Genomic DNA, 22,407 nt, shown 5'->3' on the forward strand with positions numbered 1-22,407 from the left:
GGAGAAGTACGAGTGAAGATAGAAGGTGACCTTCAAGGGTGCAAGTGCTGTGTGTACAGGGGTGTTGACAGGCGAGAGTGAGCCCTCTGTCAGGTGGGGAGGGGACACACTGCTTCTGCATCTGCCAGGACTCTGCTCTGGACTGGGGCCAGTCAGCATCCCCTGTAAGGTTGACTTTTGGCTTTTTCATCGGACTTAGGTGGAAGACTACCTGTTTGAAAAAACAGAAGTCAACTTTTGGGCTGAGACCCTGATCTTCATGAAATACCTCTACAAGCACCTCTTCCGCCTCCTCTCCAAGTCCAGCTGGCGTCCCCTCAGCCCCGAGAGGCTCTGTCATCTTCAGAGGACAGCGTCAGAGCAATGCCACCTCCTTTCCCAGCTCTTCAGAGAGCTGCCACCAACTGCTGAGTTTTTGAAGACGGTGGAGTTCACAAGACTGCGCATTCGGGAGGAAAGGGCTTTGGCTTGCCTGAGGTTACTGGCGTTTCTGGAAGGAAAGGAAGGGGAAGACACCCCAGTTCTCAGGGCTTTGGACTCTCCTGCAGCAGTGAATCAGTTAACTCTTCCAAGAACAGAAACGGCTTGTTGAAGAAAGAAGACTTGTGGGGTTGGGGGTAGGGTGGATTGTTCCCCCAGTCAACCTGCAGGAAAATGTTGAACAGAAACTTAAGCGTCTTCTCCCCTTCACAACTCCCCCACTTCTGTGAGTCTAGCCTTCTGTCCTACAGAGGACTTTTTCTTCAGTTCAGTCATTCAAGGCAGCCTCGTTTATTGCAGCTACTGTAGGACGTGAGGCTACCACGTTGAATATTGACTCTGTTCCCAGGTGCAGGCCACCTGCAGGCCTGAATTAGCCTTTTTCATCCCCCAGGACCTCCAGTGTCCAACCAGAGCCGGCATACATTTTTCTCTGAATTGACTACACAGAGTTGGGTTTTAACACATGATTTTCCCTCCCTTTTCTGGCTAGTTGTGGGAGCTGGATTAGTTGGCAAACAGCCCACTTGGTCAGAATTCCAAATTTTATTCGATTTTAGCAAAGGCAGAAATATGTTCCAAATGTTGAATCCTGGGAGAATTAAGGATCGACTTCATACAAATAATTTTGTTTTTACTGTCTGCATGTTTAAGCCTTCAGTGACCTACACATGCCATCCTAATTATTAAAAGAGCCATTAAGAGCTCCTACCCCCCTCTCCCCACCATAAAAAGTATCTGTGCTATTGTTAGGAAAACAGATTCACCACCCAGTGAAATCATAGACTCTTGGCTGTTAGAAGGAACCTGGGGAAAGGAGAGTCAGAATAAATGACTTATTTGATGCCTACACTGTTTACTGTCATTTTCTTGGTGGCAGTAACAAGAAGATTCTTATTTAAGATGCCAGAAAACTTCTATCCATTTCAGTGATTTAACCTGGAAACCTTAAGGGTTTTCTGCTTTTCTAAGTCCAGCCCTCCCCTCTTTCTCAGACACCCAGCAGGTGTCGCCCTTGCATACGTTTTGCTGCTAGTTTTGTTTTCCACTGGTTTACCAGTTTTAATTTATAATTTCAGAGTTAAGTGTTACCCAAAGACAGTTACCTTGAAATTCATAGCTTGGATGGGTCATAGCCTCATCCACATTCATTTTTCATCCTAGTTATCTGAAAGAACCATTTCAGTAATGCTATGTACACTTGGCCCAGCTTCTTAGGGTCTGTAAATACATTTAAATACTTCTCAGGTGAGCAATCAGAATTATTTTATTGATGTTTGAGGGTCTGGAGGGGCAGTTTAGACAGGAGAGGGTTTGATATGATCATTTCCTACTACAGAAAGACTTATATTTCAAATATAATTTGTTTCTCTTTGAAAGAAAACCACCTAACACTAAAAAATAGAGCCTACTAGAAGAATAGAGAAAGGTCTGTGTAGGAAGAAGCAAGGAAAGAAGTTAACTTAGTGTCCAAAGTTTTGCCCTAAAGAGACAGGAAATTCCCTGGTGGTTTTGCACTACTCAGCTCGAAATGTGTTTTCTGTGATCCTGAATTAATAACCTGGTTAGGCATCTGTGTAGCCCACACTTGATGGAAAGTTGCCAACTGAACATTTCTTTTTGTTCTGAGAAGACGTGGCTGGTGAGAAGTCAGGGAATTGGCACAATGTGGTGATAACCATGGTAGAGTAATTATGAAACCGGCTCCAGCAAAGCCCAGCTCACTGGAAAAGGCCAGCATTCCTTTTTTCTCCATTTAAAATGAAATAAAAGCAGTTACATAATAATAAAAATATTTTCTACCAGCAGGTACTCTGTACCAAAGCATGTACCATAGCATGTTTACATGTTAGCTCCAAAGTCCTTCTACCAAGCCTGCAAAGTGGGTGTTCTCATAGCTGTTGAGAATTACCCCAGATTTTGATCTTGGCTGGTTGTAGCCAGCCTGAGAGCACAGGAGAGACAGATGTTTCCACTGGTTTTTGTATCTGAAATCTTGTCACTGACCTCCAATAGCACTGGTGAGGGAAATTGCTGTTTCACACTTTCCTGATGCATTCCCATGGGAAACTCATAATACCCCACTGTCAGGGCCATCCTCAGACTCTTGTGCTGTGGTTCATTTCAACAAAGAACGAAACAGCATCAGGGTTCTTGGGTATTCTAGGCTGTAAGTGTCAGCCATGGTTGCCCAGCCTTGTCTAGGGGCCAGTATAGGCCGGGTGGCAAAAGTGAAGCAGTCACTTCTTCTGAGGTCACTGCCCTTGGCTCCAAACTCGAGGGTCCAAGATTTGGTGACCCCTCAGCTCTGCATTCACGATTCTGTAGACCTCCACCCATCTGGCCATACTCCAGAGGCCTGGCTTTCTCCATTTTTATGCTTTGTCAATTTGTTTTAATAAATAAGATGGAGTAGACTTATCTTTTAAAAACCTTAACAGATAACTCATTTGCACCTTGACAAAGGTGAGAGATGAGTAAAGCAGGAATTATCTTAGTTTTACAAAGAAACCCAGGTGCCAAAGTGATTTTGTGATTTGCCTGAAATCACATGGCTTATAAGGGACAGGGCCTGAACTCCAGCCCTATGTTTCTGATCCTGAAGTCCTTGCAGCCCTATGCTGACTCTAGCTCTCTGGGTGGGTGAGGAGTGCAGCAATGGGCTCTGCGTGCAAGCTGAACTCTAAAGAGTAGGTTTCCTGAGCGACAGGCCCGGCTCATTCCCTCCCAGGGTAACTTGAGAGAGGGAATGAGCGCCGCCGAATGGAAGTAAGCACAAGGAAACAGCCAGAAACAAGATCAACTGGGCAAGGGGGCGTGGGTCTCGGGAGCTTCTTTCCCTGGCGGGTACTGGACCTTCCAACTTAGGCCCAATTACAGCCTAGGCTGCCAGGTGTGCGAAATCATGGGCCCCGCTCCAGCTTTTTTGGCAGCATATCCGTAGACGCGGAGTGAGAAGTGTCCTGGACCGGACTCCAGATCTGCCCCAGTGGGGCTGACAGTGGCCTTAGCTGCACTGGGCGCTAGGGGCGGGTGTCTGCCCCGTACCCGGAGGGCGCCGTTGGCAAAGAGCATTTCCCAACGCGGGCTTTTGGGGTGTGGGGCTGGCAAGAGAAGGAAACGGGGGCGAGCCCACCAGGCGCATCCTCGGTGCCTAGCCCAGCCTGGCTGCGGGTCGGCCTCAGCCGGAGCCCGCAGCCCACAACGAGTTAAGGCGGGGCGCGGCGCCCTCAACGGCCCGGGAGTTAAGGGGCTAGGAGGGCGCGCCAGGCCAAGGCTGCGGCGGGCGGGCAGGAGCCTCGGCTGGCAGCTGTACCACAACCCCCAGGAGGGCAGGGGAAAGCCGGACAGACCAGCAGACGGACGAGGCCTTGGGAAGTGCCTCCATGCCTGCGCGGCTCTCCTGGCCTTTCCTCCCGTCCTCCCAGCCGGCTCCCCCGCCCGGGACGCCCCGCGCCACTCCGCGCCTTTGGCCCTGGCTCAAGGTCTTGTGATGTGATTAGCAAAGCCAGCGCCTTGTCCTCAGACACTCAGCCCTGCCCGGCAGGGCTCGGCGCTCAAGCCCTGTTTACTGCAGGCTGGGCGGGAAGAGGGGCGGAGGAACCGGCCCAGGCTCCTCCGGGCGAGACTGCCTGCCCTGGCAGCCGCCCGCGTGGCCGCTCCGGCCCCCACCCCCACCACGTCTCCACGTGCAGTCGGGATGGAGCCACTACCGGTCAGACTCGGGCCCAGAGTCCCCGCCCCCCGGCCGGAGCTTCCTTAGCAAAAACAGCCGGGCCGCGCGGACGGTTGCAATATTCTTGCATTTTGCAATTCCCGCGCCCAGTATAAAACCGAGGGTGGGAGATAAAAGCTCCGCAATTTCGCCTAGCAGGACCGGGCGGGGAAAGACACGTCCAGGGCTGCAGAAACCCGGCCACGTTAAATGTGCTGGGGATTTCCAACAGTACAGCCCCAAAGGAGTGGAGCCGTACCTTCCCGCCGCCACCCAGCAGCACCCATCTGGGCCGAGCCCTCCACGCCGCCCCGGGCGCCCCACCGGCCAGCCCCGCCCCGAGGCCTCTCCGCCCCCTCCCCCAGAGGAAAAAATTGGCGGCGGCCAATGGGAGGCCAGGAAGGCGCCTGACGTCCGCAAGCCGGCGGGCGGCGTTGCCTGGAGACCCCGGCGGGGTCAGCCTTCTGTCCCCTCCCCGCGGCAGGCCCGCCCCGCCGCTGCCGCGCTCCGGGGCTCTATATAAGGCGCGCGCTCTCAGGCGGCTGAGTTCCAACAGTCCGCGAGCTGCAGTCGGCTCCGCGCGGGGGGGGCGGGCCGGGCACCCCGGGGCGCGGAGGAGCGCTCTAGCTTCACTCTCCTCTCCCCCCACTCTGCACTCCCGGGCACCCTCAAACCAGTTCAAGCTGCTGCCCCCGCTCCCTCTTTTCTGGCCCCCCGCAAACTTTCGGTCCCTCCCCCGCCCCTCGCCCGTTATTCGTCGTGGCTCAAGCCCGGCCGCGCCGCCCCGAGGGCTCCTCCGGACCTCCCAGCCTGCAGCTCCGACCATTACAGGATCCAGAAACATGTCGACCACACTTCTGTCCGCCTTCTACGATATCGACTTCTTGTGCAAGGTACGCGCAGGAGCAGGGAGGGAAGAGGACGGGCAAGGAGGAAGCCCTTGGAGTTTTCAGGCTTGGCCTTCTGTCCTCGGCTTTGGGGGTCCTCTTCCCTCCTTGACTTTTTGGGTTTGGGAAAAATGCCGGAGTTTGCAATGTGTGCTCGAACCTTGTGGACGGGGAGAAGCAGCGGGGAGGAAGGGCAGGAGGGAGTCGCTGTAGCTGTTTAGTTTCTCCGCAGCCGACCACAGCCACGCTTGCCCGGGGCTTCCCGGACGGGGTTTGCGCCGCCCACGCCGGCGGCCCACGACTGAGGATCACATGTCGCAACCCAGCGCGGCCTAGGGTGGGGAGTCCGGCTCCTCCCAACGCAAACTTGATTTTTGTGCGCGTGTAAGGGTGGAGGTTGGGGGCCGAGTCGAGATCCGAAAAAAAAAAGAAAAAGAATTGGAGGGCTGGAAGTGGTTCTTCTGCAGCTCACCCCAACGCATCCCTCTCCTCTTCCTTTTCCCACTTTTCATCCCTTCCCCGCTACCCTCCTTTTTGGCAGACGGAGAAGTCCCTGGCCAACCTCAATCTGAACAACATGCTGGACAAGAAGGCGGTGGGGACACCCGTGGCCGCCGCCCCCAGCTCGGGCTTCACGCCGGGCTTCCTCCGTCGGCACTCAGCCAGCAACCTGCACGCGCTCGCCCACCCTGCGCCTAGCCCCGGCAGCTGCTCGCCCAAGTTCCCGGGCGCAGCTAACGGCAGCAGCTGCGGCAGCGCGGCGGCGGGCGGGCCGGCCTCCTACGGCACCCTCAAGGAGCCGTCGGGGGGCGGCGGCACGGCCCTGCTGAACAAGGAGAACAAATTCCGGGACCGCTCGTTCAGCGACAACGGCGAGCGCAGCCAGCACCTCCTCCACCTGCAGCAGCAGCAGAAGGGGGGAGGCGGCTCCCAGATCAACTCAACGCGCTACAAAACTGAGCTGTGCCGGCCTTTCGAGGAGAGCGGCACGTGCAAGTACGGCGAAAAGTGCCAGTTCGCGCATGGCTTCCACGAGCTGCGCAGCCTGACGCGGCACCCCAAGTACAAGACGGAGCTGTGCCGCACCTTCCACACCATCGGCTTCTGCCCCTATGGGCCGCGCTGCCACTTCATCCACAACGCCGATGAGCGGCGGCCCGCGCCGTCGGGGGGTGCCTCTGGGGACCTGCGCACCTTCAGCGCCCGCGACGCGCTGCACCTGGGCTTCCCGCGGGAGCCGCGGCCCAAGCTGCACCACAGCCTCAGCTTCTCGGGCTTCCCGTCGGGCCACCACCAGCCCCCGGGGGGCCTGGAGTCGCCCCTGCTGCTCGACAGCCCCACGTCGCGCACGCCGCCGCCACCCTCCTGCTCCTCGGCTTCGTCTTGCTCCTCGTCCGCTTCGTCTTGCTCCTCGGCCTCGGCTGCCTCCACGCCCTCGGGCGCCCCGACGTGCTGTGCCTCTGCGGCGGCAGCGGCCGCGGCCGCGCTGCTGTACGGCACCGGGGGCGCCGAGGACCTGCTCGCGCCGGGCGCGCCCTGCGCCACCTGCTCTTCGGCCTCGTGCGCCAACAACGCCTTCGCCTTCGGCCCGGAGCTGAGCAGCCTCATCACACCTCTCGCCATCCAGACCCACAACTTCGCCGCCGTGGCCGCCGCCGCCTACTATCGCAGCCAGCAGCAGCAGCAGCAGGGCCTAGTGCCCCCCGCGCAGCCGCCGGCGCCGCCCAGCGCGCCCCTCCCTGCCAGCGCCGCCGCGCCGCCCTCGCCGCCCTTCAGCTTCCAGCTGCCACGCCGCCTGTCCGAGTCGCCCGTGTTCGACGCGCCCCCTAGTCCCCCGGACTCACTGTCTGACCGCGACAGCTACTTGAGCGGCTCCCTGAGCTCGGGCAGCCTCAGCGGCTCTGAGTCCCCCAGCCTCGACCCCGGCCGCCGCCTGCCAATCTTCAGCCGCCTCTCCATCTCCGACGACTGAGGCAAGAGGGCGCTAGTGAGGAGGAGGAAGGGAAGGTCGTTCTGGGGGTGTTGGAGGGGGCCCCTGCAGTCGCGCCCCTGCTAGGGGCAGGGAGGCTCGGGAGTGTGGGGGGCTGACCTCGGCCACAAGCAGACTGCAGGCCGCACCGAGCACTTGGACTCGAACTTGTGTGCCGGGAGGGGCCCCCACCCTCCCCTTTCGGTTTCCTCTTGTTTTGTTTTGTTTTGTTTTTTATTATTATTTTTATTATTACGAAGTTTCATTCTTGTTGAGCGAAAAAAAGCCTACGAACTTTTTGTATTGAACAAAATATTCACAACAGAGCAGTTGTGATGCGAATAGAACAAAAACCAAACACAAACTTTTTTGGGTCTCCGATGAGTTTGGGACTTTAGGAAAAATCAACCCGGCACCAGCAGCTACCAACCACCATTCCATATCTTCACTTGCAAAGCATTAGTTACAGTCCAGATGTGGGGACTCTTATCTTGAGAGAGGTTCCTAATTGTCTCAGACCAGTGTAAACAAACAAGCCAACCAACACCTTGCTAAACCTATAAGCTTTTAGAATCCAATATTCTGCCAAGAATATGCCTTGATAGTAGACCTCAGCTCCATAGGTGTTTTTTGTTTTTTAACAAAGTTATATATGTCTGGAAAAAAAAAAACCTTGCATTCCAAAGTTTCATACTGGTTCCTGGTTTCATTGCCACCACTTAGTGGATGTTTAAGTTAGAACCGTTTTGTCTGCTCTTTCTGGAAGCCTTGGGCAGAGCTTAGTTTGTAATTGTTGGGGAATAACTGCTGAATTTTTAGCTGTTTTGAGTTGATTCGCACCACTGCACCACAACTCAATATGAAAAAACTATTTAACTTATTTATTATCTTGTGAAAAGTATACATTGAAAATTTTGTTCATACTGTATTTATCAAGTATGATGAAAAGCAATAGATATATATTCTTTTATTATGTTAAATTATGATTGCCATTATTAATCGGCAAAATGTGGAGTGTATGTTCTTTTCACAGTAATATATGCCTTTTGTAACTTCACTTGGTTATTTTATTGTAAATGAGTAAAACAAAATCTTAATTTAAGAGATTGTATGTAATATTTATTTCATTAATTTCTTTCCTTGTTTACGTAAATTTTGAAAGATTGCATGGTTTCTTTACGGAAATCTTATCTTGATGCTGTGGAAGTAGTTTGAGGAATATCTTATGAGTTTTTCTTAGAATGTATAATGGTTGTAGCCCATCCAACTTTAAAAGAAAAAAAGTGACCACATACTTTGCAATCAGGCTTACATGTGGCATGCTTTTCTCATTCCATCTTTATAAATCAGCAGAAAATGGTTTTTGTTTGCCTATTCCACCAGTTCTACTGTGACATACTCTGCATATAAAGACATGTAGCAATAATGGGGGGGGAGGGTAATCTCACAGTGCCTTTGGAAGGGCCAGAACTTGCCTTAAATCTTCCTCAACCAAATAAGTATTTTGCCTATTAGTGCTTGAGAGAATTTGAATGTAGGATGGGTTCAACTGCACAAAAGGAAAAGATTTTTACCACTTTTTTTTATATAACTATAAAGTGAAGAGGCCACCTCTTAGTGCTAAAATGGTATGTAGTACATGAATATGCCTTGTTTAATTACAGAAAATTCCAAAACTTGTACTTTTTTTTTTTTTTCCGTGTGGAAAGGCAGGAATGCTTTCCTGGACAGCGGATGAATGAGCAGTAGATGTAGTTTGTTTGTACGTAGGTACAGTTGGAGCACTATGTATGTATGTATTCTGGACTACTTTGACAGAAGTAGGTATTTGAATGTAACAAGGTTAAGTCAACTTGAGTTGTAATATATTTGGGGAATCAGTTCACTACAAATTGTGACTGTAAACATTGTACTGTAAATGTTTTGTAGTTTTCCCCCAATAAAACTTTTGGGAAAAGAAGGTATTGATGTGTAAGATAGCTTCCTTTTTTAAATGGGAGTATCTAGGTTTGTACCTTCTCACCACTGTCAGGCATTACCCAGGTCTTAGAGAGATTGGGGGCTAGGGTTTAGAGAGCTGGCAGAGCCAGAGTTCAGAAGAGCCTGTCCCCCTATATATTTTATGTACAAGTTCTTTTAGCTGAAAGAAAGTAATTTGGACCGTCAAGGGCATTAGTTAGCTGTTCTCTTTGGTAATAAGATGCATCCCCGTGTTGGCTGACTGGTGGCTGGGCCTGGTTGGGAGGCCTGAGGCGTGGGGCCTGCCTGTGAGTCACCAAGCAGATCACGTGTCTGCAGTGGCAGCTGAAGGTCTGATTTTTTTTTTTTCCACTGGGACGCACAAGGAACCAAACTGCTTGGGTGAGGAGGGTCTTGCCAGCCCTTGGCTGAACTGGGGATGGGGGCTTAGGCCCAGCCTTTCCTGGGCCGGAGAACCAGGGTTTGGCCTGGACTTTGGAAATCCTGGTTGTGTCCTTGTCCACAGAGGACAGAAAGAGAAGGAAGATGAAACAGGTTAAACTTACATCAGGGTAATGTTTATGTGGACGGCTTCCTCTGGGAGTGAGCACGCACGTTATTTATGCAAAAGGCTTAGTGTCTGTGCTTGAGACAACTGTAAGCGGCCAGAAAGCAAATCCAACCCAGGTCTGGAAAAAAGGAAGGGAAAAAAAAAAAAGCATCGGTCTGTCTGCTGATTCTCACACAATTGAACAAAACCTTAGTATGGTTCTGTCCTGCAATCACTTTAGAAATTAAAAAGGTGGTTCATAGGGCTTCCCTGGTGGCACAGTGGTTGGGAGTCCGCCTGCCGATGCAGGGGATGCGGGTTCGTGTCCCGGTCCAGGAGGATCCCCCGTGCCACAGAGCAGCTGGGTCCGTGAGCCATGGCCGCTGAGCCTGCGCGTCTAGAGCCTGTGCTCCGCAACGGGAGAGGCCACAACAGTGAGAGGCCCGCGTACCGCAAAAAAAAAAAAAAAAAAAAAATGTGGTTCATAAATCAATTCCTGTTTTTCCTTCTCTATCCCGCCCCCGCCAACATACACAGAGTTCAGACTTTTTTTTTCCAAAGTAAGTAAGAGATTTAGCAAAAGTTTTGTTTCCTCATCTACAACATATGGGCTCTATCACCCATACTTGCATCCCCTCGACCCTGTGTTTGCCTGTGTTCGCCGGGGTCTCCTGGGTCTCACAGCTGAGCCTGATGGGGAGGGCGCTGTCGGTGAAGCACGCCAGGCCCCGGGCAGCTGTTTCACGTTAACGATGATTGCGCTGGTGTTAACGGGAGCGTTTTGGTGCTGGGCGTGCGCTGCCAAAGGGGATGGGAAACAGTTTCAAAGTTCTCCCAGATGCCGGCCCCTGGCTGGGGAGGGGAGGGTGGGCGGCCTCAGCAGCGGGGGAGGGGAAGCCTGAGGCCAAGGAGGGCTCGACGAGTGAAGACCCTGCAGGCTCCTAGGCCTCTTCACCATAAAGAATGTACAATGGCTAGGAAAAGTCTAAAATGTGGTGCTATATAGGCCAAACTGCATTTCAAAGGCCTTGTTGCCACTTCATTCCAAGACATTTTTCTAAACAAGTGCTTTTGATCAACTGGAATGTTAGACTTCTTTTTGGGGTAAGCCACATTCATTTTTAAAAATTGGTTTGTCTGAAAGCCCAACTGCTAAGAGCTGATGTTTTTGTATTTTAGACCCAGTGGAGCGTGGAAAGCTGGGGGGGAATCATTCAGAAATTTTCTCTTGCTGCAGATCAATGGAGGGTATGCGGGTCATTGTCTTTCTGCAGCGGCTGGAATTAACAGCAAACAAAACGCTCTACAATTGCTTGATCACCCTTAGAAAAGTTTTCTTGTAAATTAAGGGAACTAGAAGTAAAAACTGCAAGTAAGAACAAGCCAGGATTCCTATCACGGGCTGGGGAGCGGAACTAAAACTGACTCCTGAATTATACTCAAGATAAAATTCTTTTGGAGTTAGTTGTGCAAATGAGCCCAGAATGTGATGGTGTTTAGAATGTCTTAATAGTGGCATTTCCACTAGCTATTTGAAAACCAAGGTATTTTTTAAGCAACCAATTACTGTGCACCACCTTCTAAATTATTTCAGAGAAGGCGTGCGTGCATGTAGATATTTTCCACCCCTCACTCTGTCTGAATCTACTGCTGAGTGTATGAGGTTGCGGAGGGGGTGTGGACACAAAAAAACTATTGAGAAGGCCGAAGCTCTGCACCCGCCCTTGGGAATAGATGGAGGATTGGGAGCCCTGCAGCGGCTCAGGAACCCCGATGATAGGACCAGGCCTGGAGGGCCCAATGCGGGAAAGACAAACAGGCATAGCTCTCGGCAGCAGGTCTGGCCCAGCACTGGGATGCTCAGTGGTGAAGTCTGCCTGGGAGGGTCTCAGAAACCCCCAGGCTAGATGTTTGCCCAGAGGAGGCCCACAAGAGAGCATCTGAACCTGGAAGGGAACCAACTCAAGGCATTTGCTCTCCTTCAGTTGTGCTCGTGGTGACAAGAGTGAGGGCAGATGTGACTCTGGCCACATCCTGAAAGCGGAAGTTGGGTCTCAGCACCTTCCCTAGCCTTTGAGTTAATGGGAGATGCCACGGCCCCTGGTAAGCAGCCAGGCTTACCTTCTCCCATCAGGGCCCATAACCACTCTCCATTGTTGTTTCCTCATTTAACCGTGTTTATTTTTTCTTGTTCACTCTCTGGGGGATGTGCAGACTTGCGGCCATCCAGGGCACTTCCAGTTTGTGCTGCTAGCAAGGCCAAGGAGGGAGGGAGGGAGGGAGGGAAGGAGGGAGGGTCAGGGAGGAGCCAGGGCCTGGCGGCTGGACAGGCCTGCCAGGCGAGCCCTGTGGGAAGGGGGTGCCCCCGGGGAACAGGAAGCCACAGCACCTCCAGGCCCACCCCTGCCTAGGTGGGTTCTCCCAACCTCTCCTGACAGTTTTTGCTAGACCTGGAAAGTGTATGAGTGTGGGTGTGTGTCTAAGGATGTATGTGTATGGGGGGAGGTCTGTGTGCGGGGGCGGTATCCACATGGAGGGTGGATATCTGGGTCCTTGTCTATCTGGGTGGGTGTGCACAAGTGCGTGGTATTGCTCTGTGGCGGGGGTCTGTGTGTGGGGGGGGGTTGCTGTAGGGGAATACTGGTGTGTGTGGCTGCATCTGTGGGGTGTTGATATGTGAGGGGTGTACATGTCTGTAGGGTGTGAGAGTCGGTGAGTGGGTATGGAAATCTGTGAGTGTGGGTTTGGGTGTGTGTGTGTATGAGTGTGGGTATGGGTTTTGGTGTGTCTGTTGCTGTGTATGTATGTGTGAGTGTGGGTTTGAAGGAATCTTTCAGTCTGTGTGTGTGTATAGGTGTGTGAGGGTGTGTATCTGGGTGCGGGTACGGGTTTGGGTGTGTCTGTTGCTCTGTGTGTGGTTATAGGTATGTGTGTATATGGATCTGTGTGTGTGTGTGTGTGTGAGTGTGGGTACGGGTTTGGGTGTGTCTGTTGCTCTGTGTGTGGTTATAGGTATGTGTGTATATGGATCTGTGTGTGTGTGTGTGTGTGAGTGTGGGTACGGGTTTGAGTGTGTCTGTTGCCCTGTGTGCGTGTGTATCTGAGTGTGAGTGTGGGTGTGGGTTTGGGTGTGCCTGTTGCTCTGTGGGTAGGTGTGTGCGTCGGTGGGATGGGAGGAAGGATCTGTGGGTGTGGCTGTATGTTTGGGTCTGGACGTGATGGGGGTGCGTCTCTGTCGGGGTGGAGCGTTAACAACACCTTCGGAGGAAAAGCGGTCCTTTTTAGCAGGCCTCTTTCAGGTTAAAAACTGTTTTCAAAACCCGGAAATGGAGGCCAGGCTGTCAGCCGCTTCCTGCAGGGCAGTGGGCAGAACAGGGCTGAGCAGGGGTGGGGGGGGGGGATGACAGGCCTTCAGCCTGCAGGGACCCCAGACCCACTTTATTGCCGGTCACACCTGCCAAGGACAGGCCTCCTGCGCCTGAGTGCAGAGACATATTTAGAAACAATTAATTCTCTGGTTGAAGGGGGAGGGGCCCTTTTATTTTCATCTGTTGCAGAAATAGCTCTTGTCAGATAGCAGTTCTTATGCCCTCTGGGGTGAGAGGCAGCTCTGAAATAGAAGGAAAGATATTAAGGATTTTAGACAGACAAGAAAACTCCTGGGCCCGCTGAAGCCGAGTTTAAAATCTTTCTCTAAAAATAAGCTTTGTTTTCCTTGTAGATTCCTCTGGCAATTGGGCCCGTGTTGGGGTGTTTAGCTGGCCTGGGAAGCCAGGCGGAATTTTTAAAAAAGCGAGTGTTTCCCAGCTGTGGCCTTGGAAAGTTCTCTGTTTTCCATTTATTAAACTCCTGGTTTCCGGCTAATTAAAATTATTTTCAAGTACAACTCCGTGGTCCCGCAATATTTGATGAGACACAGAATTCTCAGTGACCCCTCTGTAGGAGGCCGGGCCAGGCTGTGGGGTGGCCTATGACCCTTCCGCTGGGCCTGGTGCCGATTTTACGCAGAGGGGAGACCCTTTGAAATGCAGGCCCGGGGCCTTGTTTTCCCAAGTTCCACCACCCCCGCCCCACCCCGGGAGTGGCTGGAATGAGAGGCCACTTGCAGGACAGTCTCTGAACCCTGCACCACTGGAGAAGGGGCTGTGAGTCCTTGGCGACCTGCTGTTTGTTCCCCTGCATCACTGAGTGGAGAAGGGGTACATTTCAGGGGAGGGGAACTTGGCTGAGGTGCGTGGCAGGTGATCGTGGTTGTCTCTCCCTGGCCTGGCTACTGTTGAAGCTTCAGGGCCGGACTCTCTCGAGCACCTGCAGGAGGTCCAGACTCCCAAGGTGATGTGTCGTGAAGATGGAAATCCGAGGTGCCGCAGGGCAGGAGGCAAACATTGCTGAGGGCCGGGGCTGGTGTGACTCAGATGTGCTGGCAGGCTCCCTTCCACTGCCCTGTGATTCTGTCCAGACATCCAAGGGGTGGGATGCTGGGATGCTGCCCGGCACCTTTCATTCATCCCACAGATAGTTCTTGATTGTCCAGTACATGCCAGCAGTGCAGGAACAGAGGTGAGCTGACGGATGTCATCCCTGCCTTCACGGAGTGTACATATTTTCAAGGTTCCTTCATGTTGTAGCGTGAATCAGCCTTCATTCTTTTGCATGACAGGCTAGTATTCCATTGTACGGATGTACCGCATTTTGTTTTCATTCATCAGTTGTTAGACGGTGGAGTTGTTTCCACCTTTCGGCTATTGCTGAATCATGCTGCTGTGAACATCGATATACAAGTTTCTGTGCGAACGTATGTTTTCAATTCTTTTGCTTTTATACCTGGAAGTAGAATTGCCAGGTCATATGGTAACCCCCATTTCACTTTTTGAGGAACTGCTATACTATTTTCCAAAGTGATACATTGGTTTTTGTAACTGTTTTATTAATGTCTGTTTCCCCTACATAATGACACATGCTCCACGGGATGGCCACATAAAAACACTTGTACACTTGTTCACAATAGCCAAGACCGGAACACTGTTACTATCCCCATTTCAAAGATGAGGAAACTAAGCTCAGAGAAGTTGTCATAGGCCTGAGGCCAAGCAGCTAGGAAAAGGCTGAAGCAGAATTCGGAGGAAGCTAAGCAGTGGCTCCTTCGAATCACCCTAGGCTGCCTCTCAGGCTCCTGCTTTACTGCCCACACTGTACAGAAACGGAGGTTTCCAAGAAGTCTTCCAGGATTTCTTTCCAGGGTAGACCCTGTCTTGCCACCCCTGTGCTTTTTTTTATTATTATTATTTTTTTTATTTAATTTATTTTATTTTTGGCTGCGTTGGGTCTTTGTTGCTGCACGCGGGCTTTCTCTAGATGCAGCAAGCGGGGGCTACTGTTCATTGAGGTGCGCGGCCTTCTCATTGTGGAGGCTTCTCTTGTTGAGGAGCTTGGGCTCTAGGTGCACGGGCTCAGTAGCTGTGGCTCGCGGGCTCTAGAGCGCAGGCTCAGTAGTTGTGGCGCACGGGCTTAGTTGCTCCACGGCATGTGGGATCTTCCTGGACTAGGGCTCGAACCCGTGTCCCCTGCATTGGCAGGCGGATTCTTAACCACTGCGCCACCAGGGAAGCCCCTCTAACCTGTGCTTTTACAACACAATGTGTTCAGGTCACCCTTCAGCTCAAAATCCTCACTCAGAATAAAATCTAAAATCTTAACCAAGGTGTACAAGGTCCTACATTGTCTGTCCCTCCCCACCCACCCACTGTCCCTTTCCCCTCTGACCTTGACTCTCCCTTCCCTCATCCTGCTCCTATACAACTCAGGCCTCCTTGTTGGTTCGTAATCATGCTGGACCTACTCTCTGTCTCAGGACCTTTGCACTTGCTATTCCATCTGTCATGCTCTTCCACATTTCTTTCAGTTTCCTGCTGTCACCTTTTCAGGGGGCCACCCAGACCACCCTGTCAAGACAACAGCCCCATCTGGCATCTCTCGTCTTGCTTTATTTTTTCCATAGCATTTGTCATCCTCTGACATATTTTAAATGCCTTTGTTTATGTATATATCACCCTTCCTTCTTAGACGCTTAGCTTCATGAGGGCAGGCATTGTCTCCAGAGGAGGGGGGAGCCGTTGAAGGATTTTAAGCTGGGGAGTAGGACAGACACGTTCACGTGTTAAAGTGATTTCGGCTGTGTGGAGAGTAGACTGGAAAAAAAATGATTCCTTATAAAACCAATTTTAATGCTAAAAACGGTTTAAAAAACCATGACCTAGTGTTACCCTTTTATTCCACAGATGAGAAGACTAAGGCTCAGAGAGGGTGGGCGGAGCCTTCTGGAGACTTCCCCCAATCTCTGGGTTTCTACATGAGCCCTGGGAAGAGACCACCCAGGACACTGTCCTCCCTAGGTGTGAGCTGTCCAGGTAGGGCTGTTGGTAAAAATGCTGAATATTGACTTTCACTAAATCCCTATGGGCTGAGAGGCTCAGAGCAGCAGGTCTCTGGATGCTCTCTGTTCACCTGGCTTCTCAGGGAGGCCCTGGAAGGTCTGTAGGGTGGACACACCAGGAGCTGACAAAGCACAGCCCTGGGAGCCAGGAGCTGCTGCAGGGCCTGGGGCGTGAGAGGGCTCCGGGGCAGGCGTCACCACCACTCTGTGAGGGGCCCGGTCTGCAGGGGTCACAGGCCAGGGCTCCCACAGACCTGGGTTCAAATCTCACTTCACAGCCACTGCCTCCCTGTGTAATCCCGGGCAAATCTCTGAGCCTCACTTTCCTCATCTCTGAAATGTGGATGATCACGCAGGAGGGTCAAAATATGATGTCATGCGTGAAGTGTCTCGGAGAGGGCCCAGCTCAGGGTCCCACAGAGGACACCGTGTGCAGGCTAGCAGAGTGGGTAGCAGCCTAAGCCATCAGGTTCAAAGCCTAGCCTTGCTACAGCCAGCTGTGAGACCGTGAGCCAGTGGCTTGCCGTCTCCATCTATAAATGTCGGACCTATCTCCAAAGGCTACCATGAAGTTCAAGTGAATCCGGTCAACCCATGTCATAAGGATAGAGCCCAGCATAGAGGAAGTATGCTGTAACAGTTTGTTACTGCTCTCTTGGTGTTCTTTTTTCCACACCCAATCAATAGACACCCAGTCCGAAGGGGTTCAGGGAGTCTCCTTCGTCTGCCCCCACCAAACCCACCCAACCACTTGGGCCTTAAGATGAGAATAACAACTGCTTTCCTTTAGAAATTCTAGATAGATCTGCGCTGTCCATTATGGTAGGCACTAGCCACATGTGCCTATGTACATTTAACTTAAAATTTAAAACTTACTTCCACGTGACAGGTACTCAGCTGTAGGTGGGGGCTGTTGCACTGAATGTTTCCATCATTGCAGAAAGTTCTGTTGGACAGCACTGCTAGTCTGGAAATGCAAACAACTGTAAGGAAGGAAGCTTCCATCATTCCAACCCTTGAAGCGTTGTCCTTTTACAAAGCAAGTCCTAGGACACACCCATGGTGCCCTTGATGGCTTCCCCCTCCCTCCACAAGCCAAGAGAGTCCAAAATATTCCTAAACTGCCCCTTTGTCCCATAGACTGTAAATGCCAGTGGAGGAGAGATGAAGGGACTGCCCACCCCTGGTGGCACCTCGCAGCCCTGCCCAGCAGCCTGGGACCACCTCCTCTTGGACAGCCCAGAGACATGGACCCTCACTCCCACCCCTCCTGGTGTCCCTGTCTCCGCAGCTGTGACACCACATCCATCCAGTCACCCACGCCAGAACCTGGGGTCCTCCTGGAGTCTTCCTCTCACCTCCTTCTATCCCTTCCCTCAGGCTGCCTGAACCGAAGGACTCTGCTTTCTAACCAGGCCTGGACACTCCCTCCCGCTTCTCTGTCTTTCGGCCTCAGCAGCCCAGGCTCCTCCTCACCTAGACAGCGGGGGATCCAGCCCCCATCTCCTCCCCCCAGCCACCATCCCCAGAGCCTGCCTGTAAAGCACGTAGGCCATCATGCCCCTCCTGCCCTGTGACCCTACCGGCGCGCTCACCCGCAGCTCAAATCCAAGCTTCCAGATGTGCTCTTTGCGGCTGTGCCTCAACCCTCACAGCTCCTCACCTGCCCTGGAGCACCAATGGCCTTCACCAATGTGAAGATGCTACGGCTCTTCACAACCCTGGGCCCCTGCTCCGCCCGCGCCCCTGCCCGGGACAACCCAGCCCCCTGCCACGTCCCCCTGCTTCCTCTGCCTCAGCTGAAAATCAACCTCAGATCTATAGCCCCTCCACTTACCCCGCCCCCAGCCCGCCAGGGCCCCGTGCCGGCCTTTGTAGGAGCACAGAGCACGTTGTCCTACACCAGCTGCTTACGTCTCTGTCTTCCTCACTGGCCTGGAAGTTCCTTCAGAGCAAGAATGGCATAACATGCATCCTCCTTGCACGCCCCAGCCTGGCCCCTCGAAGGGCCTCAGTAACTGTTTGTACAACCAAATCAGCTCCCCCGCCCACCCCCTCGCAATGAGCGTGGTACTGTCCGCTCCCATTTGACACATGCAGAAGATGCAGCTCAGAGAAATGAAGACACTTGCCCAAGGTCTCCCAGCTCAGGAGTGGTGGGGCCATTGTGCCCTCCCCACCTGCGAGACCGTTCAGAACAGGGGAGAAATGCACGGCTCCTTGGTAGACGTGACCTCCCCTTGAGTTTTGCCTCTTATTCCAAACTCATGCATGCTTGTTCTGAATACCCAACCAGCAGGCAGTGTGTTCCAACGTGTGCAGATGGAAGCACTCCTCCTGAGACCCACTCTGCAGAGCTGACCACACAGTAACCGCGCTGGGTGAGGCGTTCCAGGGATTTGACTGTGCAGCTATGTCTGTACAAATTCACACACGCTTGCAGTTCACAGAGAGTGAGTGCCATCCTGTCCATGGATCCTCACCCAGCGTGCCAGCACCTTCTTTCATGGCAGCGTGGTACCCACAGCAGGAGGGAGGGCCTGCTGGTGGCCACGCAGGCTCTGCACCGTTTCACTTTTACGAGCGATGCAGCGCGAACATGCTTATTCACAGGCCCCTGGGTGAGTATTTGCCTCAGATGAATCCGCGGAGGAAGTGTCGCTGAGTTGCGAGGCAGCCCACGTGTTTCTGTAGAGGGTAATGTGCATTTAAAATCTTGAAACCGGCCATCGTAGAAAACCCCCCAAAATGTTGCACTGAATACCTCCCACCTCCACCCCCATCCCATCTCTGGGCCTCCGAGGCCATTTCCACCCCTGTTCGCTCCCTGTGTGCCTGTGCTGAGTTTCTGGGGTCCCGGTAACAGGGGATGCCCCCTGGGGTCTGGTCTTTCTGTCTCCCTTTCCTGTTCTCAGTTCCTCCCGTGCTGAGCCCCAACTCCCCACACCCCCAGGCTCTGGGAGGGCAGCTCACTGCTGTCCACCCCCCTGCCCCCCCCCCCCGCCACTCCCCATCCCCCAGATGGAGCCAAAGACTGAGGCTGTCACCTGACAGCCCCAGGCAGGCTCTGGGTCAGTCCCACTGGCTCAGAGCACCTGGGGCTTGAGGGCAAGGAGGGGGGAAGACTCTTCCCCTGAAACCAGAAGGGAGGCCCCCATCCATGTGACTGGGGGCCAGGACAGCAGAAACCCTCCCGAGACAATAGTGTTGCCCGTTGAGGATGTGAGACCGTGTAGGTGCGTCTCAGCGAGAGCACATGGGTGAGTGTGTACGTGTGCACAAGGGTGTGAGTCTGCGCATGTGCGTGTGCCAGTGAGTGTGTGTGTCTCAGGAGCCGTTGTGTCAGGGGTTATGTAAGGAAGGCACTCCCCGGGGCCAAAAAACCACAGTGGTGTAACCGCTGGCTGGCAGGGCCACCAGAAGGAAAGGAGGGAAAACGTAAACACCGCGCTGGGCCCGTCTCCCACCCGCCACAGGCAGGCCCTGGACAGCGTGGCCCTTCCGGTCCTCCATTCCTGCTGCCTCAGGCCCTATGGGCTGGCCTGGGAGGGAGTGATAGTGGAGGCCAAGGAGGCCAAGGCCAGGGGGTCACAAGAACTCTACAGGGAATGGGCATCCCCAGCTCTCCATCTGGGCCCAAAGGACGGGACGGAGAGGAGAACCCAGCAGGGTGTACCTGGGCTCCTCCTGGGTCCGCCATAGGCCATGCATCCCCCCCCACACACAAACAAGGTATGCCACCTTCTTCATCCCCAGAGCTGCTCTCTCTTTAAAGCCTTTGGGGACTGGTGTCCCTGTGTCCCAGAGGCCTCTGCCTGGCATGGAGCCCATCGCCCTGCACTGAGCCAGTATGGACTCACCGCTCACCTGCTTACATCCTTGGGGTGGCCTCAGGGCCAGCTGTCTCTGCCCCTTTCTCACATACACACAAAGGTGCACCTCCTCCCTGCCCCCCCCCACCTCATCCCCAGCCCGGACACCTGCCTTCCAGTAAGCGCCCAGCCGCTCAGCCCTTCAGCACTGCACCTGAGGCCCTCTCTTCCAGGAAGCCTCCCAGACTGCTCTGGGCTAGAGTCCTTTCTCCCTGCTCTGAGCTCCTGAGGTGCTTCTGGAAACGCAACCTGACATCTGGCCACGCACAGCTGTCCCTTCTTGCCCGGCTGTTCACTTTAATAATAATGGCCACCATCTACGCAGCATATTCTCCACCAAACCCAGTCCCTTGAAGCTGTTATCGCCTGTCAGCCTCGCACTAGCCCTAGAAGGTGGCTTTCTTACTGCCATTATGTGGCAGGGGAGCACACGATTGAAGCCGGAGGTGTCACAGAACGTGGGTGGGCTGCTCCGCTCCAGGAAAGCTAGGCTCTGACCCAGAGACCCTGCAGCCGAGGCTCGGCCTGGGAGCTTCCAGTGGGCTGGGAGGGCCAGGGTCCCCTTAACCTTGAGGTCCTTCCCTGAGAGTCCTTTGGAGTTCTCACTGAGCTGGCTGTGTGTCCTTGTGAGTGTACAGGAGGGAGGGAGAGAGAGAATTCTCACCAAGGTGGCAACTCAAACTCAGGAGACAAGTGAGTAAAACCCAGAAAGCTAGAAAGCAAAGATGACTCAGGAGACATCTGTCAGCCTGGCCAAAGTCAGAGACAGGGCAGGGCAGCAGGAAGGAAGGGGGAGCCCGGGGAAAGGGAGAAGTGGCCTAGGGCTGGCCCTCTGGTTCCCCATCCCCCTCCAGAGGAAGCATCCTGCTGGCTCACCCTGGCCTGTGAGGTCCTGAGGGCCCTGGAGCACGTCATCTTCCTCCCTCTGTTCCCCTGCCACACTGGGCCCATGGCAGTCACCCACCCTCAGGGAGCAGGGGCTGGTCCATGAACTGGAATGGCTAGCCTCGCCCAGCAGCAAAATTGTCTGCTGTGCCAGGGTTAAATGACATAAAATGCACCACACCTGGCACACAAATGACACTACATAGCATTAAGGCCCCACTCTCTTCCCCACTCGGCACCATCGCTGCCAACCTTCCTCTGGTCACTTGTAGTAAAGTTGGAAGTCCACAGAGGGCCGCCCTGGCCCTGGGCTCCAGGGAGGAGGAGGGATGCAGAGGTGCTGGGAACCCTCCTTGCCCTCCCCTGGGTGAGCGGTGGGTGAGCTCGCACACCTCGTCCAGTTTAGAAGGTACCTCTGCCCTCCCTTAGCCCCTATTCACCTCCTGCCCCTTCTCCGCCCGGCTTCCTCCAGCCCTGGACACTCCGGCACACCATGCCTTCCCGCAGCCATCGCTGTCCATCTGGTTTTCCAGAATACGGACTCTGGAGCCAGCCTGACTGGTTCCATCCCAGTTTTCCCACTTATCAGCTGTGTGACCTTGGGCAAGTTCCTCAATCTCTCTGTGCCTCTGTTTCCTCACCTGTGATTCCCCTGTTCCCTGGAGGCCCAAGGGGAAGTTTTATTCCATCAAATGGCCTTCAAGTTCCAGAAGGGTGAAGGAAGCCCATTAATTAGACCACACTGTCTTTTAAAAATCTCTACCTCCACTTTCAGAGACGATGACCCCATATTACTGAGGCAGAGACTGAGGTTCAGGGAAAGTTCATGCCTTGCCCAAGGCCACCAGGCTAACCTGCCCCCAGGAGCTCTCACTGCCTGCATTGGTTTAATTGCAGCTCTGATTCCTGGGCTGTGAGATGGGCCCAAGAGATTCTGGCCCAAGGGTGACCGGTGCAGGGGGGTGGTGATTAGCAAAGAGGTGAATGAGCATTTAAAATGCTCTAACAAGAGACTGGACACCACATAGAGGCCTGTGTGCAGGGGCCCAGCCCCGCAACAGCATGTCTGTGAAATGGTAGATTCCACGTGGCCCAAGAATGGGCTGGGTCTGTGTGTGCTGATCAGAGGGATGTCTAAGCTGTGAGGTTACAAGAGCAAGGGAAGATCTGTGTGTTACAATACAACTTCTTTTCCTGTACGTTCTGTTTAACAGATACACATGCGTGCAGTATATGCTAGTGTTGGCCTAACATTTTTTTCGGGCAGCCTACACAAGAAACTGTTACCTGGTTACCCTCAGACAGAGGTTGGGAAAGATTGAAGGCCAGGCAGGGGAGAGTTTTATTATAAACCTTTCTCTTTGGACTTTCCTACCATGTACATATATTATTACAGGCATACCTCAGAGATATTGTGGATTCGGTTCCAGACCACTGCAATAAAGCGAGTCACACACTTTTTTTTTTTTTTTTTTGGTTTCCCAACACATATAAAGTTATGTTTACACTATGCTGTGTTCAATGTGTAGTAGCATATATCTAAAACAGCAGTGTACATACCTTAATTTAAAAATACTTTATTTGCCAAAAAAGATGTTGTCATATGACAATGCAGGGTTGACACAAACCCTCAAATTTGTTAAAAAAAAAACACGCA

General features: G+C 53.2%; 2 protein-coding genes across 7 annotated transcripts in view; both read left to right on the forward strand.

Moving 5' to 3' along the window:
* THADA (THADA armadillo repeat containing) overlaps positions 1-3,649 on the forward strand; it is a 312,971-nt gene extending 309,322 nt beyond the window's left edge. For 2 of the 6 annotated variants that reach the window (XM_022573955.3, XM_022573954.3), the window contains one exon: positions 200-3,087. In XM_022573955.3, coding sequence (XP_022429663.2) covers positions 200-592 — 393 coding nt within the window. In that variant the 3' untranslated portion in view covers positions 593-3,087. Of the gene's footprint in view, positions 1-199 lie in introns of all 6 variants that reach the window. The other 4 variants (XM_022573952.2, XM_089923219.1, XM_089923221.1 and 1 more) reach the window with 2 other exon arrangements.
* Positions 3,650-4,736: 1,087 nt separating this feature from the next.
* ZFP36L2 (ZFP36 like 2 zinc finger CCCH-type) lies at positions 4,737-9,015 on the forward strand. Its single transcript, XM_022573960.2, has 2 exons — positions 4,737-5,088; positions 5,624-9,015. The coding sequence occupies exons 1-2, from the start codon at positions 5,038-5,040 to the stop codon at positions 7,052-7,054; spliced, it is 1,482 nt and encodes a 493-aa protein (XP_022429668.1). The 5' UTR covers positions 4,737-5,037; the 3' UTR covers positions 7,055-9,015.
* The last annotated feature ends 13,392 nt before the right edge of the window (positions 9,016-22,407 follow it).

Source organism: Delphinapterus leucas, chromosome 13, assembly GCF_059928025.1.
Source record: "Delphinapterus leucas isolate spDelLeu-1000000601 "Yukka" chromosome 13, BTC_Dleu_Yukka2, whole genome shotgun sequence".
Classification (NCBI taxonomy): domain Eukaryota; kingdom Metazoa; phylum Chordata; class Mammalia; order Artiodactyla; family Monodontidae; genus Delphinapterus; species Delphinapterus leucas.